At 38.3% G+C, this 19,732-nt stretch overlaps 1 protein-coding gene across 1 annotated transcript; it reads right to left on the bottom strand.

Annotated features, from left to right (window-relative positions):
• Positions 1-6,765: 6,765 nt before the first annotated feature.
• On the bottom strand, positions 6,766-16,916 carry LOC115805038 (solute carrier family 22 member 21-like). Its single transcript, XM_030765523.1, has 10 exons — positions 16,557-16,916; positions 15,212-15,315; positions 14,965-15,119; positions 12,870-13,041; positions 12,621-12,762; positions 12,332-12,429; positions 11,897-12,111; positions 11,089-11,271; positions 10,646-10,781; positions 6,766-6,910 (listed from the first exon to the last, which is right to left on the bottom strand). Exons 1-10 carry the CDS (start codon positions 16,914-16,916, stop codon positions 6,766-6,768), a joined length of 1,710 nt encoding a protein of 569 aa, XP_030621383.1.
• Positions 16,917-19,732: the final 2,816 nt, after the last annotated feature.

The raw sequence follows: 19,732 nt of genomic DNA on the forward strand, positions 1-19,732 counted from the left end.
TGCACCACAAAACCCACTATAAATTAGTAAATGACCACACACACACACATATATGTGTGTGTGTGTATGTATTTTTTTCCCATGATTTTTGTAGTCCTGTTTGATTGAATTTTTTTTCTCCTGGCACAGCGCCCCTGGCACAGCGCCCCTGGCACAGCTCTACAGTATGCCCGTGGAGTTTTCGTATACATCTTTCCATTTTATGTTCTGGTTTTCCATTTTAGCCACTTCGTTACAACTTGCTTTCTTACTGTCTAAGTGCTGGTGTTTTGCATGCTTGTTTGCTTGCTAAATATTGCTATTAAAAATGGTGCTCGATCTGACCTTTCACCAAGAGACTGTTTCACTGTAGCAAGTCCGTTCCTTTTTGACAGGCTGTCATCACAGGCGAACATCCGGTTTCAATGTTCCTCTCTTTCCTGAAGTGTACAGTATACAGTGGCAGCAGTGCAGTTTACAAGATCTTCAGGAATCGAAGGAGAAGATCATGAGTAGAAGATTGTAAGTTACTGGCCAGCCATATAAAGTACCCGTAACTAAAACATATGTACCTTCAGGATCAAAGCTTGAATCAGTCAAAATAAAAAGAATATGTTTATGGATTTTATCTATAATGCAATTTTTTTTTTACAGTGGACAATGTCACAAAGCAGTTTTACAGGATGTTGGATCCGATACCCCAGTAAACAAGCCCAGGGTGAGAGTGGCAAGGAAGAGCTCTCTTACACTGAGATAGGATGAAACATTGAGGGGAACCAGGACTCAGCAGGGGGGAGCCCATCCTCCTCTGGTTTGCCTGGGGTGGTTAGATTAATTAACAGAGTAACATTAAAATAATCTAAAGTGAAAAAGGATCTATGAAAGTTAGCATTAACACATAGTAGAGATGTTAGAACATGGTTAACAATCTAACTTGAGAGTTCGATTAGTTAACAAATTATTTCATATAAAGGGCAACAGAAAACAAAAGATTTATGAATGTCAGAGTCCTTCAAATACTGAAAGGTAAATAATTCATTGATATAAAACACTCAAAGCCAGCAGACAGAGATGAAGGATGGCATGCAAGCTATCATAGGTGGTGGGAGTCGTGATTGTCTTCAGTTGAGCAAGCAGAACAGGACAAACTGGATCATGGTCTTCAGGGATCAGAGTTATGCTCATTAGAGGCGTACAGGGGCGTCATTATCTGCATCTGTATTTTTACCTGTTCAACCAACAAAATCATCTGTCTCTGTATCTGTATTCGGATAGTAGAGCAGAAGCAGGCTTGGATTATACCGGAAGTCACGTTAAATTGGGCAAATGTTGTATTTTCTAACACAATATTCAATGGCAATGCAATTTCTGTGCCTTCAAAACCTCAAATTGATTTAATATTGGCATATAGTCAATTATGAAACATGTTTCCACATCCTCATACTGTACTTTTCATCTCTCGCTCTCTCTCTCTCTCTCTCGCTCTCTCTCTCTCCATTTCTTTTTTTTTTTTTAATTTTTAACTAAACTAAGTTTTATGAACTGTCTGAACCCCCCCACCACCATCACCCCCTTTAACTGGGGGACATTGAGCAATCTGAATCTGAAAAAAAGTATAAATAGAAAGAAAGATTTTGTTTCGGAAATAGAAACTATTTACCGTAAAAATATATAGAGAAATATCCTTCAGCTGAGGGGAATAATCTCAAATTTCATTAATGCTGCTTCGGCGTTTCGTGACATCTTAACGTTACTGCAGTTCGCTTGGGAAACGTGAACAGAACATAGCTACATATAAATCTATTTATAGATCTATCATGTTTTTTTTTTTTTTCGCCCCGAACATTAACACGCAACTTCGGGAGGAGGACATATCTGTTTCCATCGCATTATTTGTGTTTTCCCGAAAAACGTGTTCAGATTCGGATACACCCCCCAATGCTCATGCACATGAGCCTGCGGTAGGCTGGGTCTCAGGGAGGAATGAGGGCTCCTTAACACGGCCAGCACCCCGACCAACACAAGGTCAGCTAACGAGAGGTTAACAAACGGCACTGATAGCCTAGTCAGTGTAATCTTTGGATAACCATTCAGAGTTTTTCATGATAGCACTTACTGTCAGATTTCAACCAGTACAAGTATATTCACTGAGAACAGTGGAGGCTACAGATAAACCACAGTGGGTCACCAGCAGGTCCAGACACCTAACACGGATTAAGACTAATCCTAAAGCTTCACCAGTATGTTGTTTAATCTTAGGTCAGAATGATTTGCCTGTTCAGAAATAACCCGTCTAAATGCGTACTCTTTTGACACAAAATATTTGTAATTACACACTCATTACGATATTTTTTGTTCTACAAAAATTGCATATAATAATGCAAGATGACAACATTTTCCTGTAGAAATACACTGTCAGTTATATCAAGTGTACCAAAAATACAAAATAATATAATCTAGAAATACAGGAGGGGAGCTTGAAAGTGTTACTGCAACAAACACAACACTGTAAACAATAACAACATAAGTTATAACAGTTCACTCACAACATTAGAAAACATCACTACTTCTCACCAATGCCTCATGACTAATTTTCTCCTCAACTATTTACACATCATTTCTGAAACGGAACAGTATTATCTGTAAATTGTAAAAGCAACACATACAGCTAAAGAACTACTAGAACACTAGTAAGAAAACCTTGCCTTCAGAATTCATATGTTCAGTCTCAAGTGTACTTATTTCTGGAAGATAACTGCATGTTCAAGACACACAGTGAATGCATAATAAAGTAAATAGATAAATGTTTCTGTGATAAGATAATGAATGAAAACTGTTCACACCACAGCTCAGTATACTAATTTGAAGATCTACAGGACTGTTACACCAAAATAGAACATGATAGTTTTTGTAACAAATGACATTTGACTTTTGGTAATCAAGTGTCCATCACCAAATTTGTGATTGTGGTCTCTGGTATGTTTGTCATTAGCACATGTAATTTTTAAGACTATAATAAGACTTTAAACATACAGAATATAGACTATAAACGTACAGTATATTCTGAAGCAAAGAGGTTCAATTACAATTTACAATTTAGTTATTTGGCAGACGCTTTTTACCAAAGTGACTTACAATCAGTGCATCAGTCGGATTTCTAATACCTTGTGAGCAGAGATCACAATAAGACTGAGCGTCAAATTGCCCCTTCACATTGCGCCCCTGGAATACTTTGACAAACACAGATACAAGACAAAGGTTTTATTATTTTTTTTCTAGGAAAGGGAGGTTAGGCATTGGGGGACAGGTGTGTTCTAAAGAGGTGGGTTTTCAGTTTCTTGCGGAAGATGGTAAGAGATTCCGCAGTCTTGACTGCATGGGGTGGTCCTTCCACCACCTCGGGGCAATGGCGGAGAAGAGGCGTGGTCGGGAGGAGCGGCTGCCGGGTTCCCGGAGTGAGGGGACCGTCAGTTGTCCAGAGGTCGTAGAGCGGAGGGTCCTAGTTGGAGTTATAAGAGACTGAAGGTATGATGGGGCGGAGCCTCTTGTGGCCTGGTAGGCCAGCACCAGTGTCTTGAACTGGATGCGGGCTGCTACCGGAAGCCAGTGGAGCGCAGTAAGCAGTGGAGTGACATGAGAGTGCTTAGGGAGGTTGAATACCAGGTGTGCAGCGGCGTTCAATTTATGACAGATACATACAATCACAGCGTGATTTGTCTGTACATGTACAGGACAAAATCTTGTTTACAGTGTTGTGTAATCTTCTCCTGTAATGTAAAGCGTTGGGGGCAATGTACCTTTGCATGGTTTAGATGTTTTGGATGTTTGTTCATTATGGTATACACTCCTCACCCTTGGGGAAAAAAAGATCTTCAGTTATACTGAGGTGTCAAAACCTGTTTCTGTAGAATCAGGTACTCTTTGCCCCCAGTGAGGTAGTTTGTCTTGCAGAATTTGATTTGAGGTTGCTTTTTAAGTCCAGAAACAGAAAAGACTGAAAAGACTGATTAGGTTTCAGTAAAAAAACCAACCAAACAAACATTCCAAACCAAACCAAATCAAACAAAACAAAACAAAACAACTCAACTCAACTCAACTCAACTCAACTCAACTCAACTCAACTCAACTAAACTAAACTAAATTCCACAAGATTTGCTGCATTAAGAGTAGGAGAACTATTTTGTTTTTCAGTACCAAACAAAGAAATATTGATCTCCTTTTTCATAGTAGCTGGAGGATGTTTGTAATCCAATGCTGTAAGCTTCTTTCTTTCTTTCTTTCTTTCTTTCTTTCTTTCAACTTGCCAGATCCGTATGCTTAGTAACCCAGCAAACCCTTAAAATGTAGGGGAAAGCTTCATTATAACAACCTGTAAAATATAACTTGCCCGATAAGACCTTCTACTCTTAACCTCGTTGTTAATATGTGTGAAACACCTGCTTTTCGGAGCAAAAGGGAAATCTAAGACAAGGTGAGAACAGATGAACAGATACATGAGAACATATGATAATGCCTTCATCTGAGATAACTCAAATTACACACACACACACATGCAGACACACACAGACACATTTAGTGTAAGATGAGCTGTAACCCAAGAGTGAGTAAACCTGAGACCTCCAGGGAACTAACTTTACTTGCTTGTAGCGTTACTTGCTTTTCTTCCTTTTTGTGCCTAAAGCAGAACTTTGTCTCCTGTCACACCGTCCAGTTAACACAAGTAAAATACTTCAAAAAGCACTACTAAAATTGTTTTTATTTTGTTGTAAATGAGACTCAGTGTAGAAGGTGAGGAATCTAACTGACGTTACATCTGAAAGTGATTCATTTCAACACTGATATGTGAGGAGTGGTGATGTGGTGATGTTTCAGAGGAATAAACTGACTCTGGAATGGTACAGTGCTCCTGCTTCTCACTCCCTCCCTCTGCTGGCCATTTTGAGTTACGCTTCCATTGTTTTAGCTAGTGCCTTGTTCTCCAAGGTTCAGTCAGTTAATCGTTCAGTCATTAGCTCCACCTGTTTTGCTTAATCAAACTCGGTTTCTGTACAGTTTCTGTACTGTACGCTGTAAAACATTACAGCCCCATTTAGTTATGCCCACTCATTTCTTCTTGTCAACTCAAAGCGCTATGACAAGTTGTGTATATTGAACTCAGCTGTATGAGTTTTCAAGAAATAAACTCACAGTTATTCATTGTGTTGACTTTTTCAGAAATTTGTCAGAGCTATATGTGTTCATTGAAGTTGTGTTTGTAAGTAATCTGTTGGGGGAAAAAAAAGAAGCCAGGAAAATGACGGGATGGGGGTTGGGTCCTTGAGAAAAAAAATTGTTCTGTTTTTGAGAATGAGAAAAATGTTCTTTTTTTTTTAACCAGACAAAGTTGAAGCATCTACCAGTTATTCACTGACGATAAGCCACAGATAGCACTCCAGTGCCAAAAAAAATACACTTTGTGGTAAACAACAGTAGACTACATCGACAAGTGAATGAATCGTTATTAGGAGATGAAACCATTTTGTTTGATCATTTTATCATTTTGTTCTTCTTTAAGGAATCTTCTATACATGAAACATACTCGCATACATACTGATACAGTGTGAGAGTGTTTGGTTAACAAATAGCATTGGGTAATGGAATTATGGGTAATGACTGTTTTAGTGTTCTTTAGTGTAGTTTTCTCCTAAAGTGTGAAATGTTACAGCCTGGGCTGTAAGTCTGGGATTAGAGGGGGCACTGAATTTAGTAATCATGTGTGTATGAATGTCAGAGGGTGCACAGTCACCATTATAGATAACGATAGATATAGCCTAGTGCCTCATGTTAAGTACAGTGAATAGCTCTGTCATCATTTCATCACTTATTAGTACCAGTAATACCACAACAATTGGCAATAAGAGCTTAAACAATTCAATATGTGTTACTGCTACAGTGCATTTGATCAAATCCATTCCAAGAGGTGTCATTTATTAGGCAGGAAAGCTGGAACATGGATATTGGAACTAATTTAAAATATAGGGCCTCCGAAATGGCAAATATTATGAAAGCAATTAGGCTACTTGAACTTGAAACTGCAAGTTAAAGTAGTGCAAAGACATGTGTTTTTTAGACAAGGTAAGGAATGTTTTCTTTCATGGATAATGAAAAATCATTAGTTGTTTTAACTCACAGCATTAAGTTCAAACAAGTGACCAAAAGTTGAATTAACTTTGAAAACTTAAAAAACTAATGTTAAGACAACAAATGCTCGCTAATTAAATCAACCTTTTCACCTTTAGTTTTTGAATTGAAACATTGGTATTTTTCAAGTTGACTTTACTCACATTTTCAAGGCAGCAGGTGAACTTAAGTTTCTAAGTTTAACCAGTATGAAATGTTTTACAGTGTATAAATATCACTGTCTTTTCTTTGTCTCCTTTGCAAGGTCTCACTTTGATGTGTCCTGAGGGTCATTAGTAATTCTGAGCGCTATTTCCCGACTGGAATTCAGTATATCACACAGAATTTTTTATGTTCACCAAATAAATGTTTTAACATTTTGAATGTAGAAGCTAGACCAGACAAGAGAGCTGACACATAGTGAATTATAGCAGTTATAGTGAAATTATACCAACTTTGGAGGAATGGAGCAGAAGCCTGTCCTGATTTCCTATACTATGGTAAGGAACTGCTCCTCTGCACAAATGTAGAACACAGAGGAGGCTGCAGCAATGCTGAATTTGGTAGATGTGGCCAAATTGCACCATGGAAGGACAACATGAAGTTAATAATTCCCATGACAATGTGTCAAGGAACCACCTTGAATACCAGCCACACCCCAACAGAAGCCACGACCTCCTTGACAGCAAACGGGAGGCAGCTCAGGTAAAGATCCTCATTCATGTTTGGAGTATTTAGGGACAGACCAAAGTAGGTAATGGCAATGATAAACCTGGGCAGAACATGCAGAAAAATTACACCACAGAACAAGGAGTTTATCATACCGTAAATGTTGCAATGGGAACACTGTAGTAATGCTTTCTCACCACCAGAGGGGGGTGTATGCAAAGAGTGGAAGGAGAGCATATCCGACTTCATAAAAGACACAAACTCCAAGGGTTGAGAAAGTCACTCGAGAGGATTTTCCGAGCAGTTCACAACCTGAACACAGAAAATTCAAAGAGCTATGCGCAGATCTAAAAAATGATTCAAGAAAAGTACGCTTTGATCAGTCCACACAAAAACATTTTTTTTTTACTCTTTATTCTGTTCAACTGATCACTCTTGGGGATACATAATCACCTCTAGAAATCTTTCCAATTATCAGCATAATTATCCCCCACTACATGATTGTCTTTAATATTAAAATCGTTATCTGTTTTCCTCAGCTTGTTTAATCACCACATGTATAAATCAAAAATCATTGCAGCATGATAATTAAGGACTGATTATTTGGGTGCTGTCAGGCAAAAGTTGAGAGGCTGGATGTGTGTGCAAAATGAGGGATCTTTATTACAGGACCAGGGATACAGACAGGGTCAAGAGCACAGATGGGAATACACTGGGCAAGACTCAAACACAGGTAGTTATAGGGTTTGTGACTCAGATGAAGTAAACAAGACAGGTGAGTTACAGATCATGGTAGTAGAGTTCACGGTTAAACCAAGCAAGCAGCCACTAAAAAGACTTTGCAAAGAGTACCAGAAAAGACAGGGTTATTTATACAGACAGACTGAATGGCACCTACCAGGATTCACACAAAAAGATTCCAGCGTTACAGAAGCACACAGACACAGAATGAGTCCACAGCTGTAAAGACTATAATCTGTGTCTAGTCTAAAGACTATCAGTCTGTGTAAAGCTATTGCACAGGATGTTGGACTAGTGTATACACCAAAAATGATGTTTCAATATCTAAGGCCATTTGAATCTCAATGGAATAAAAATTTAGATATCTGAACAGCACATAGGAATTCATGGGTGCATAGCTAGGTTCTGTTTTTAATCTGAAAATGGACTTGCAAATTTTGACTTGCGCATGTGATGTAGCATTTGCACAGCAATTTGTTTGTCACAATAGCTAACAAAGAAATAGTGGACACTTTCACATGCTCTTTTGTCTAAACATTAGTAACACTTACAAAACCTTTAGGCATATGTTGAATTTAGAGATACTGCTCGTTATGCATTTTGTGCTGACAGTTTGGATACATTTTAGGGCTACATTTTTGTGGGGTGAAAGCAGTATCATGAAAGTTCTAAAATATGATTTAACTTTATTACTGCAGCAGAAGTGTAGCATGATTAACTCGGGGCATATTAATGATGCAACTTGTATGTCAGACATACATTACTTAAATTTTTAATGAATTACAACTTAAAAAGAAACATTAGGATTAATCATTTTTAAGAAAGAGTAAGAAAACCAACTGAGAAAAACTTCTAGAATTATTGCCACCAACAGTTTCCCTTAGGCCATTTTCATGACATGAGGAGGTCTTGGTGAATAGCCTTTAACTGTGAATTAACTGCTTTTGTTACGTAACACTGATTGTATATTTTCATGATCAAAGAGAATAACAAGTTCACAACAGACAACGGCAAATACATTTTACACAAACAGGCTAATGGGATGGGAACATGTCTGATGTCTTTGTAACCATCCTTCACTATTTTCTATCCTGTATCTAGTATTGGTAGCTCTTGTACACATACGTGCTTCCATATGCTTATTTCATCTTGGGTGGGACACCTGACCTGCAGAACATGTGACTAATGTGTGAACACCTTGTGACTGTTATTTAAGGTCTGTACATCGTGTGCAGGTGTACTGTTTGATAACTATATCATGTGTCTTAACTGCAATGTCCTTTGCATCTTTGTCTTTCACTCTACTTCTCCGTCTATGTATAGTGTTAAACTTGTAAATACCCTAAGGGGTACCCTTAGGCTAGATGGGTGGGTGGGTGCGCAGCGGCTTCATTGAAGATATTGAATCTGCACTTGAAATAAAAAAAAAAAGTTGTCCTCTGAAGAGGCTGGGTGGTGGTGGGTTATATATATAAATACCCTTAAATACCCTAAAGGGTGCAGGTGTTTTAGTTTACCATCCAGCTACCAGGTACTCTTACATTCTCTGAACAGTATGCTGTCTGAAAAATTGGTTAAGTTTAGCAAATTAATTTTGTAATCCATCACAATTCCCAAACGTACTGGATTCTTAAAGAAATAGCTCATGTGTGATTCTGTATACATCTTGACAGAGATCTTCAGCCTGTTAAGATATTAATGGAAAGTGTGTAAAAGCTTCTATTAGCCATGTTTTATTTTGTGGCTTTGATAAATACTGATGCTAACTACACAACCAGTTTGAGGAAACCTAGTCCACAATCAATGTAATCAACAGTGCTGAGTTTACAAGAACATCTTGCCAGGGGTGGCATGTGTTGGCAGAGGAGCAAACCTAGTTGAAACTGAGATGTCTGAATATGTACTATAGGGACTTAGAGTAACTTTCAATTTTATGAACAGTGAACTGCAATCCCAACTTGAACACTGAACACTGAATTATGTTAATAATGCCCCACTTACATGATCTCAAGTGTTTTCCATTGTTAGTTTGATTCTTTCTACTACTACCACCACTACTACTACCACTACTACTACTACTACTACTACTATTATTATTATTATTATTATTATTATTATTATTATGAATTACAGAAATGTCTAAAATTGAAACAGGTATACGATTTAATCATAAAGTATGCACTAAGACAGAAACTGATTCTCATTATAAGACAACAATGACGCATTTTATTTTCCCACAGTGTCTTCATTACAAATCTGACATAACCAGTATGAAATCTGAAGTAATTAGCCCTTGTTACCCTTTATAGGTCGACCACTGATAGATCTACCGTAATGATAGTTCGCTCAAATAAGGCATCTTTCTGAACTGATATGTTTGGGGTGCACATCTCTTTAGATTGTGTGAGCAAAAATGCTCTGAATAAAATACCAGTGCAATCTCATCATTACCCAGTCTGTTAAGTATGAAATGAAATGCAATTGTCACAAAGTGTGCAAAGTGTCACCACGAAATATTACAATTTTTGTCCTTTTTCTTACCGGCAAAGTCATGTTTTCAATATAAAAGATTCTAGCATGCATGTGTATAAATGAAATGGACACATTTTATTTCAACTCCTTGTCTATATCAGTCGTCTGAATTACTGTTTAAATTCGTGGCATGTATAATGTTAGTTGTGTTTGCTCTGGTTCCTTACAATATTTGAAAAAGAGAATGGTTGGCCCATATTTGCAGATAGAATCCCTGAGAATCCCTCAGTGCAGTAGCAGAACTCTGTTTCTATGAAAACCTGATAGATGTAGGTCTCAGGGGAAACTGATGAAGGCACAGCAGCTTTCTCAGCAAAACAGAGGCCTGCTGGCCAAAGCATTAAGCTTTTGCCCCATCATTCCTCCCCTCTGCTGGTATGGTTCCAGTTTGACTATAATAAATGGCAGCTTCCTCTTGGTTCCTGCAAATGCTATATGGAAAAAGAATACATTTGTCATGTGATGCATTGACAATAGTTTTTTTCTGTCTTAGTTATCATATCATATTCAGTATCACTTCTATTTCTAGTCAAAAATTTGTGATACATGCAATTTTATGTCTTACCATTTTAGTGGTTTGACTTGGCTGATCAATTCGGGTAACTCCTGATCTTTTGTTTCTGGAAGCAACAAACTAAGGCCTCCAACAGCAATAGTTATACCTCCCATAAGAATATAGGGTAGAATCCTATTGTATGTTCCTTAAAAAACAAATCAAATCAAGCATACAAAGTTATTCGTCATTACCTCAAACAACAACAACAGCAATAGCAACAGCAATAACGGTAACAATCATCATCATCATCATCATCATCATCATCACTGTCATCATCATCATCAAATATCTGATGTCAACACTACAGACTGGTCTTATGCTATCTGTCCTGCTACCCCGCTTTTAAATATCATAGTAATTTAACTCTATGCTTTACTCATTGCTATATGAAAACAGTGCCCATAGTCAAATAACTGAGCCAACGGATATTCATGCATTTAGTAGGTGCTTACCAATGTAGGCTATGTATGGGGAGAAAAGGCTACCAATGCGAGAGGCCATGCAGGCTGTCCCCAGGCCCATGTTCCTGACCACAGTGGGAAAAAGCTCAGTGGCATAAAGATAGAGAAACGCAAAGGCCCCTGTCACCCCTGATTTTCCTGTCATTATGAGGGTCAGGGTCAGAGCTTTAAGGTCTGTGGGAAACAAAATGAGAAGACTGTAACATTGTAAAACATTTGAGGATGGTAAAAGAACAGCTATCTAAAGATGCTGGCATCTAAAACAGTTTATTGGCTTGTGAATGCAATGGACTGGTCTCTGCTCTCTTCTTGACATGACTGTTATTCCTCCCAGAATGGCAGGGTCTAAAGACATTTAAATTCAGATGAAAAGCAACACCGTCATGTGTTGGGATGTGAAATGTCCTTTATCATATGTCCAAGTCCCTCAGTTTCCAAAGCAAATGGATGCTCTATGTTCACTGTTGAGGAATGGTGATATTCTTTTTTTCTTAAATGTCCCATTTCAAACTTGTTGAATTGTTTAGCTAGTGTTGGCTTGCGTTAGTTACTAGTGTTAGAAACTAGCTAGTGTTAGTTAGCGTTATTTCATGGCATTACACTGAGATATAACAAAAGGCACTAATATTTAGGGCATTTAAGAGTACTCATTAAGTCTTAATTGGATTTCTCTCATTTGTATTCCTCTAGACTATGCATGGATGTCCCACAACATACAAACGATGCAATACATGGAGGATATCTGCTATAACTGAATATTACAAAGCCAAGCCACTCTTATCAGTGGCCACAGACACACCTTCAGGAATAAATTTGATGAGGAGCAGCAGTGTCCCACACAACAGAAGACTGGACGTCAATGTGATTCGGCGAGAGGTGTGGCGAGAAATGAACCAAATTAAGCTGTAGCCCACGACCTCTGACCCTGCAGCAATAAGACAGTTAAGGTAGGGATCACCATCCATGTTTGGAGTGCTGAGGGAAAGTCCGTAATAAGTCATGGAGATGACTATCCTGTTCAAGATAAAAGAGAGAGTAATGATGCATAGTTGTGCCTTGTTTAGCGTGTAAACTTAATATTGTTGACTATCAACTACCTAAACTTGAGTCTAGATTTTTTCTTGACAAAAACCATATAGACCAAACTTAAGACCAAATCGTGAATCATAATTAAAAGAAAATAGTTAAAGCAGAACCAAAAACGCCGAAGTGATAATTCATTGTTACAATTTACCAGATGATGATGCTCAGGATGGTAATATTTCTTATATTGGTAGTTTTGAAAAGATCAGTCCAAGAGTACTGTACTTGGCTGGCTTGATCATCTTTTGCCTGGGAAAGAGAAAGTGTTCCGTAAAATAACATTTATAACAATTGTAATGACATAATTTTCAGAATTCCCAATTCTCAGTACTCTGAGACACAGACTTTATGAAAAGCCTCCTGAAAATATGGTCAGATTTGTGGACTAGATGTGAGGTGAATTATAGGCAGTTCAATTAAACACAATGAAATGTAATCACCAGTAACTGGTCACAGTCACTTTGTTTGAATATGACTTCTGGAGGAGTGACCCCATTCATCTTAGCTGCAGCTCGAATGATGGCTTCCGCCTCCTCCACCCTCCCCTGGGACAGGAGCCAGCGGGGTGATTCTGGGATGTACCTGACATATTCATACAACAACTCTAAGAGGTCAATTCATGTCTTACAGTTCACATACCACATGATCTCTATCAGTCACCTGAATTCAACATGGAAGCCCAAACTCACCACCACATGGGAATATAAAGGAATCCCGGGATGGATAGGGCTATCAGAAGAATCCTCCAGGTCCGAATGTAATAGGCAAAAAGTGGGAGAAAAATATAACCAATGGCATAGCACAGGCTCAGACCTATAAAGGCAAAGCTGGCACGTGTTGACTTGCTGAGAATTTCACAGCCTGAAAATGATAATAAAAAAGTGCTTGAGTGACATTTTCACCTCTTGGGGAAAAAGGGAGAAAAAATATTAAAATATATAAATGTATACACATATGTTTTTGGGAACTCTGGTGCTCGGAGCATCCATATTTAATGGAAGGGGACATTTTGGATCATTCCAAATAAATAACCTCTTAATACTTAACACGCAAATGGTTAAGTAGTTTTCATGTCAATTCTCTATGCTACTACAATTGATATTAAAACCAGTTCAGTTAAATTCAGTTAAATTAAACTCAGTTCAATTTTATTTGCATAACACTTTTTACAATGGACATTTTCATAAAGCAGCTTTACCAGATGCCTGACCTGATACCCCCAGCAAGCAAGCCCACAGTGACAACGGAAAGAAAAAACTCTCCTAGGTTGAGACAGGAAAAAACCTTGAAAGGAACCATGATTCAACATGGGGAGCCCATCATCCTCTGGTTGGCCAGGGTTAGTTTACACCACTACAGGGAAAGCAACAGAAAACAAAAAAGATCTATGAGATTAAATAAAAAAAAGAAGACAGGGCACAGGAGGGGAACACACACACATATATATATGTATATGAATGTGTGTATGTATGTATGTATGTATGTATGTATGTATGCATTTTTTAAAGGAAAAATCACGGTAATTTAGAAATTGTATAGTAATTTCCTTTTGTTTTCTTAATGATGTATTCTTGCTTGTAAAAATACAGTATTGGACTGCAATTTAACATTGTCCCTGCTATTCAATGGATTGTATCGGTTAATACAAAATACAAACATATTCTTTCTAATCTTACATAGGTAAATGAATTAATACATATACATATTGGCCAGCTGTTACACAGTCAAAGCTGCCAGATAGCCATGAGGGGAGAAGTGCGAAAAGCAGGGGTGGAGGGAGAAAAAAAGAGAATGAGTTTAGTTTCATCTGTTTTCTGAGGGGGGGGGGGGGGGGCAGGGCGGGGGTAGTATGGGTTGCATGCTCTGCTGAGTGCAGTATGGGACCCTGGAAGGCCTAGCCAGGACAGCATAACTAAAAGCAGGAGTTAGTGGGTAACGCAGATATGAGGGCACCTTAGGATGCCAGAAGCCCACCAACAGTCAAGTAACAGGAGTGATCACATGCAATTGAAGAGCAACAGCACTGACAGCCTAGTTCACCAAAAACTGTGTGTCAGAGTCCCCCCTCATGCTCTGTTCCTTCGGTTATACGGTAGACTTAAGAAGAACTTCTGACTTAGGCATATTTAGCTGTGGGCTAGACTAAACAAGTCTGTTTTCATGCTAGATTTAAAGATTGGCTGGACCTAAATTATGCACAAACTGATAAAGGTTAGTTTGATTGGATTTGAACCAGGAGAGTGCCTATCCACCTATGCCAGCAAGACATCCCGACCTCTTTGACAAGATTTCATGATAAATACTATCGAAAACTGCATTTAAATGTAACAACACAAGCAAAGATTTATAGCTAGGCATGGAGTAAGTCATTTAAAACCTTAACTAGAACAGTCTCTTTATTATGTGGTCTAAATTCTGATTGAAAAAAAAAAACATAAATATTTCTTTGCTGCAAGAATAAATACTATTGTTTTGCCATAACCGTTTCTAAGATTTTAGAGACTTAAGGAGGATTTAAAAAAGGCCTGTAGCTGGACAGATCATTTAGATCAAGATCTGCTTCCTTAATATATGGTTTAAGTCACTTTTAGGGGTCCAGGGTCATGTCCAAGGTATGGAAATGAATTACTAATATATAACAGTGCTTTGCCAATTGAAGGTGACATTTTAATGGTTCCCCAAGTAGGAGGAACCATTAAATAATTTCAATTTTAATTTACAGGAAGTTGAATTAAACGACTCACTCGAAATCCGAACAGAACTCTCTGAGGAGAGTTGACTCACCCAGGACAAAGGCGCTGCAGTAGTTGGTAATCTCTCCCATTCCAACAAGAAAGTACAGCACACAGAACATTTCCCAGCTGTTAGAGGCTGCTTGAACCAGACTAAATATGGTCTGGACTGCCATTGTGGCAAATAAAACAAGCTTTCTTCCATACCTGTGTGAGAGGAATACATGATGAACTTGCCAACAATGGTTTTACATAGATACACCCCAAAGGGAAGGGGCAGGGCAGAACACAGTACTTGCCTGTCAGATATTACTCCAGATATGAAAGATCCAGTCAGTACTCCAAGGAAGAATACGGTTGCAGTAAAAGGTGCTTTCCAAGCATCATCACACACCAGGTTCCACTGAGGATGTATGACGATACAAAGATGAGTAACTGATGAGTAATTGCTAACATGGGAAATACTGGTGGTAGAGTGAAAACTTGAGTGATACAATGGCATTGCTGCTTAACTAATGCAATGGCCGACTACATCTCACGCATAAGCTGGTTAAGAGTTTCACTCACATAATTTCTTTGTATTTCTCCTCCAACATACACTCCTGAAAACAAGAGTTCCATCAGGGTTCTTTGAAAGGGTACAGTTCCACATTACAATTAAAAAGAACTATTCTCCACTCAAAAGAACCCTTTTTGAAGGCAGAGTTCCTGAAGGGTTCTATACCTTTGATTATGGATTTGTTCTCTCCTCCTCACATATTTAGTCATACAGTGTTATAAGTTGATCAGCTGTCACTAGAAGCTGGGTACAGAAACACCGGAGACACAAGGTCAGCTAAATCTAACATCAAAACTCATAACATCATGCCTCAGCAAGCTCAAGTAAGCATTTTGTTGTAGAAGGTAAACTATTTGTTTAATTCTTTTATGTCAGGGGCCAGATTGCTTCATCTGGTGTAATTATTTCTGATAGGGTTCTGAGTAGAACCATACAGAGTTCGCTGGCTTATCCTCATAGGACAGTACATAATGGTTCCAGGTAAAAAAAAGGGCTCTACCTGGAACCATACAGAGTTCACTGGTTTATCCCCACAGGGAAACATCAGGCAGTACCCATTTTTTCCAGTATTGTACACTGAACTGACCTATATCATACAGGCAGTGACTGTATTCCCAATCTGATCTGTGACCAAAATATCACATGTAAGAGGTACAACAACACTGAGAACTTGCTCTGCATTAAAAGAATTGCCAAAAATTTAAATTGAGCCTACAACTGGAGGAGAGCGCCAGAATATCACAGTTCTTTTTTTTGAAACACTGCAAACACAGATGCAACAAATCTTTGTAAAGATTCAAGCAAATGTGCTGTAGTTAATGTCTCATACTACCTGCTGCTTTTGTGAAAACTCAAACATCATAAAACTAGAGCTGACATGGAATCTTGAACCAAAGTTTTTTGTATATTGTCCAAGCAAGGAACAATACAAAAGGAACCTTGTAAAACATCCCAAGGTAATCTAATGACAATCACTCCAGTGATAAATAAATATTCACCTCGCAAACTTGCTGACAAAAAGTTCAGGTGAGAAATTGTACAAACAAGCTTCAAGATAAGAAGCAAAAGCTCAATGCCATTGTCACCTCAGTTACAATTGTGGTGTCGTATCTCTCCTTGCTGAAGTCCCATCCATCTAAGCAGCTCTCTGTCTCATTCCCAAATCTTCCATTAGAGACATTTACTTCCTTGTATCGATGACATCTGCTCAAGATGGTTTCTCCTTTCACCTCTTCAGGTGGAATAGACAGATTCAGGTCAAGATTACCATAGCTGGAATTCAGATGAGGTAGTTTACAATGGTGAGGTGGAATGTCAGCCAGGAATACCATAGCCATCCCCACATAGCCATTGGGCACACTGCTGAGGCTCAGTAGGATGAAAATTAGCCGCTGAAATGGTCCCCATTCTCCCAAGAATGCTGTCTGTTCTTCATAGAGTGTCATGCTAAGATTTCAGAAAATAAACATTTGTTAACTTTAGACTGAAACCTTTCAAAGTTGAACATTTTTGAGTCAGCTCAAAAAGTGACCACATACATATTTGAAAAAAGCAGCTTTGCACAAGATTAAGATTGGTTAAGATTACCAGTCGTAGAGGAAACTGATTGATGGTGAATTAATTAATTCATGAATAGTTATTTTATAAAATTCATAAACAGTTTGGGTCATCAGTTCAGAGGATATATCACAATCATGTAACTTGTAATGAACCAGAAGGCTTAGTACAATCATTTAGAGATGATTACTGATACCGAGAAACTTTGAACACACACACACACACACACACACACACACAAAATGGCTTGAACAAATCAGTGGAAAAATATACCCTAAATAATGGTGTGAGCGAGAATTATTTGGGATCCTCTACAGTAGAGGAAATCTATGAGTCAGAACAGTAGCGAGTCAATGTTGCTTTTTTCCCTACTGGGTTTCATTCTAACTACGATCAGAAAATGAAATAATCCTGATGGCAGAGCCGGGGTGAGCGGGGAACTTCTGCAGTATTGCTTAACTGAGAAATAATTTTGCATAACAACATATCTCTGTGATAACAACACAGGCTAACGCTGATTCAACTGAACATGGAAACCCATTTCTGCGAGGGAAAGAGGCAAGAAGGGGACGTATTTCCTGTCTTTCTTTTTGTATTTCGCAGATGTGATCACACGTGTCAAGATATCGTAGAAATGTCCAGTTAACATGTCACGTAATAAAATAAAATCCACTCGTACGAAAATACACGGCTGGTATTCCGATTCTACTGATAATTTGACTTGCTAAAAAATAATTCTGCTTATTAAATAGGGACAGCAGGATGTAGACCAAACTTGAACACATTTATTTCTGGTAACTATGGACACTGACATGACAAGTCTTCGCTCCTAAGAACTTAATTTTCTTTGGTGGACTGGTATAGCTGCTACCCTACCTTAAAATCAAAATGCGGAAATTTTGTATTTGTGAGGCAGTACTTTGTGTTTGTAAAAAGTATTTGCATTTTCTTTTCTCTTCACAACTCTTAGTCGGCTGCATATTTGTGACTCTCAGATCCCACGCGCGTTCATGTTTCTACTGCTCATAAAAGGATCTTCCTTACAGGATCTATAACTCTGCAATTACATGTGTAATAATATATAATATGGGTTCTAAACTCGTTACTTGTTCTTAACTGATCTTTTTTCTCCTTCTGTTTTTCATTATATTAGAGGAGAGTCAGCAAATGGTGGCAAATTCGCTTACGTTCTCACTGATGAGGATTTGGTCTTTGCTTCTCCGGTCGGGAGCAGTTTGTTCCAGTTCTGGAATCACGATGTAGACGATCACTCATGTGAGTCTTGTACCCCTGTTCAAGACATTAATAGCCTGCAGGCTGAAATCGCAGAAAGTCCTTTACTGCGCTGATACTCCAGTAGCACTAAAGTTTCGTTACATAAAAGGTTGCGTCAGTGAAAGCGAACCTATCCAGGTAAATAAGGGTGTGTCCACAGAACAAATGCCAACCAAGCAGGTTGATGGCCTTTTGGAGTCTGAGGTGTGTGTGGTGTTCCACTCTTATCCTAAAAATTTTGTAACTACTCAAAACTGTGAGTGTGCATCAGGAGTGTCACTAGAAGGATCCACAAGTTTGCAAACCGGTTTTTATTTATTCGTGATAATGGGTAACTTCTTTTTTTTACTGGGTGTATTGTTCTGGTAATTTGAGCTTGATGTCTAACATGTTCCAGGTAAAACCAAAACCAGATTATTCCAGTATCTTTTTAACCAACCACAACTCTGAGGAATCTTGAAAACCATGTAGAACCACTTAACAAAGTGCTTGTAATGAAATATATATATATTGAAGAATATATATGTAGAACCTTGTTAACCTTTATTTATTTAGCTTAGTATCACCTGTGAAATGGTGATACTAAGCTAATGGTAAGTGCACTGCTGTGGTTAAATTGCCTTTAATACTATTATGTATACTCATTTAAAAAAAAATCGTTGAGCTATATGTTGAACAGAGTGAAAAGAGGTGGCTCCCAGGATGTCCTCCATTACAGATCATTTTGTTGCCAGGAGGGAATTCCACACTGGGTTGTAGTTGGGGGCTTGATACTTCACCTGTCTCCCTCCTTTCCTGTCTTTCCTGCTCGTTAAAAGGAATATTCTTTTTTTTTTTAGTCTATGTCATCCAAACAGCAGTTTAACAATCACATGACCTTTGTGGGACAGTAAGAGACAGAAAGAATATTTAGGTCTAGTTTTGTAGATGAAAATTCACCATTTCTATTTCCTCACTCTTAGTTACCTGCCGCCTGTGTTGACAAGGGTTTACATTCAATGTACACTGTAAAAAAATTCTGTTGTTTTTACAGAAAAAAACTGGCAGCTGTGGTTGCCAGAATAATTCTGTAGAAAATACAGTAAAAATATATGCAACTTTACAGAACAACCTGTAAATGTTACAGTTTAAAACTGTTGTTATTTACAAAAAATTACAGTTTAAACCGGTAAATTCAACAGCCTTTAAATAGGAAAGTGCAGGTGTAACCTGCGCTGTGTAGACCAGGGGTTCTCAACTTCAGGCCTGAGGACCCCCTGTCCTGCACCTCTTTGTTTTAACTCTTTATTATGACAGTTAATTGAGTTAATCAAGGGCTTGATGATTAACTGATCAGTGGAATCAGGTGTGTCAGTCCTGAGCACAGTCCCACACCACACTCAAACTTGCAACTGTGGGCATGGGAAGTGGGCATGCTAGCAAGGAGGCT

This window comes from Chanos chanos, chromosome 2 (genome assembly GCF_902362185.1).
Source record: "Chanos chanos chromosome 2, fChaCha1.1, whole genome shotgun sequence".
NCBI lineage: Eukaryota > Metazoa > Chordata > Actinopteri > Gonorynchiformes > Chanidae > Chanos > Chanos chanos.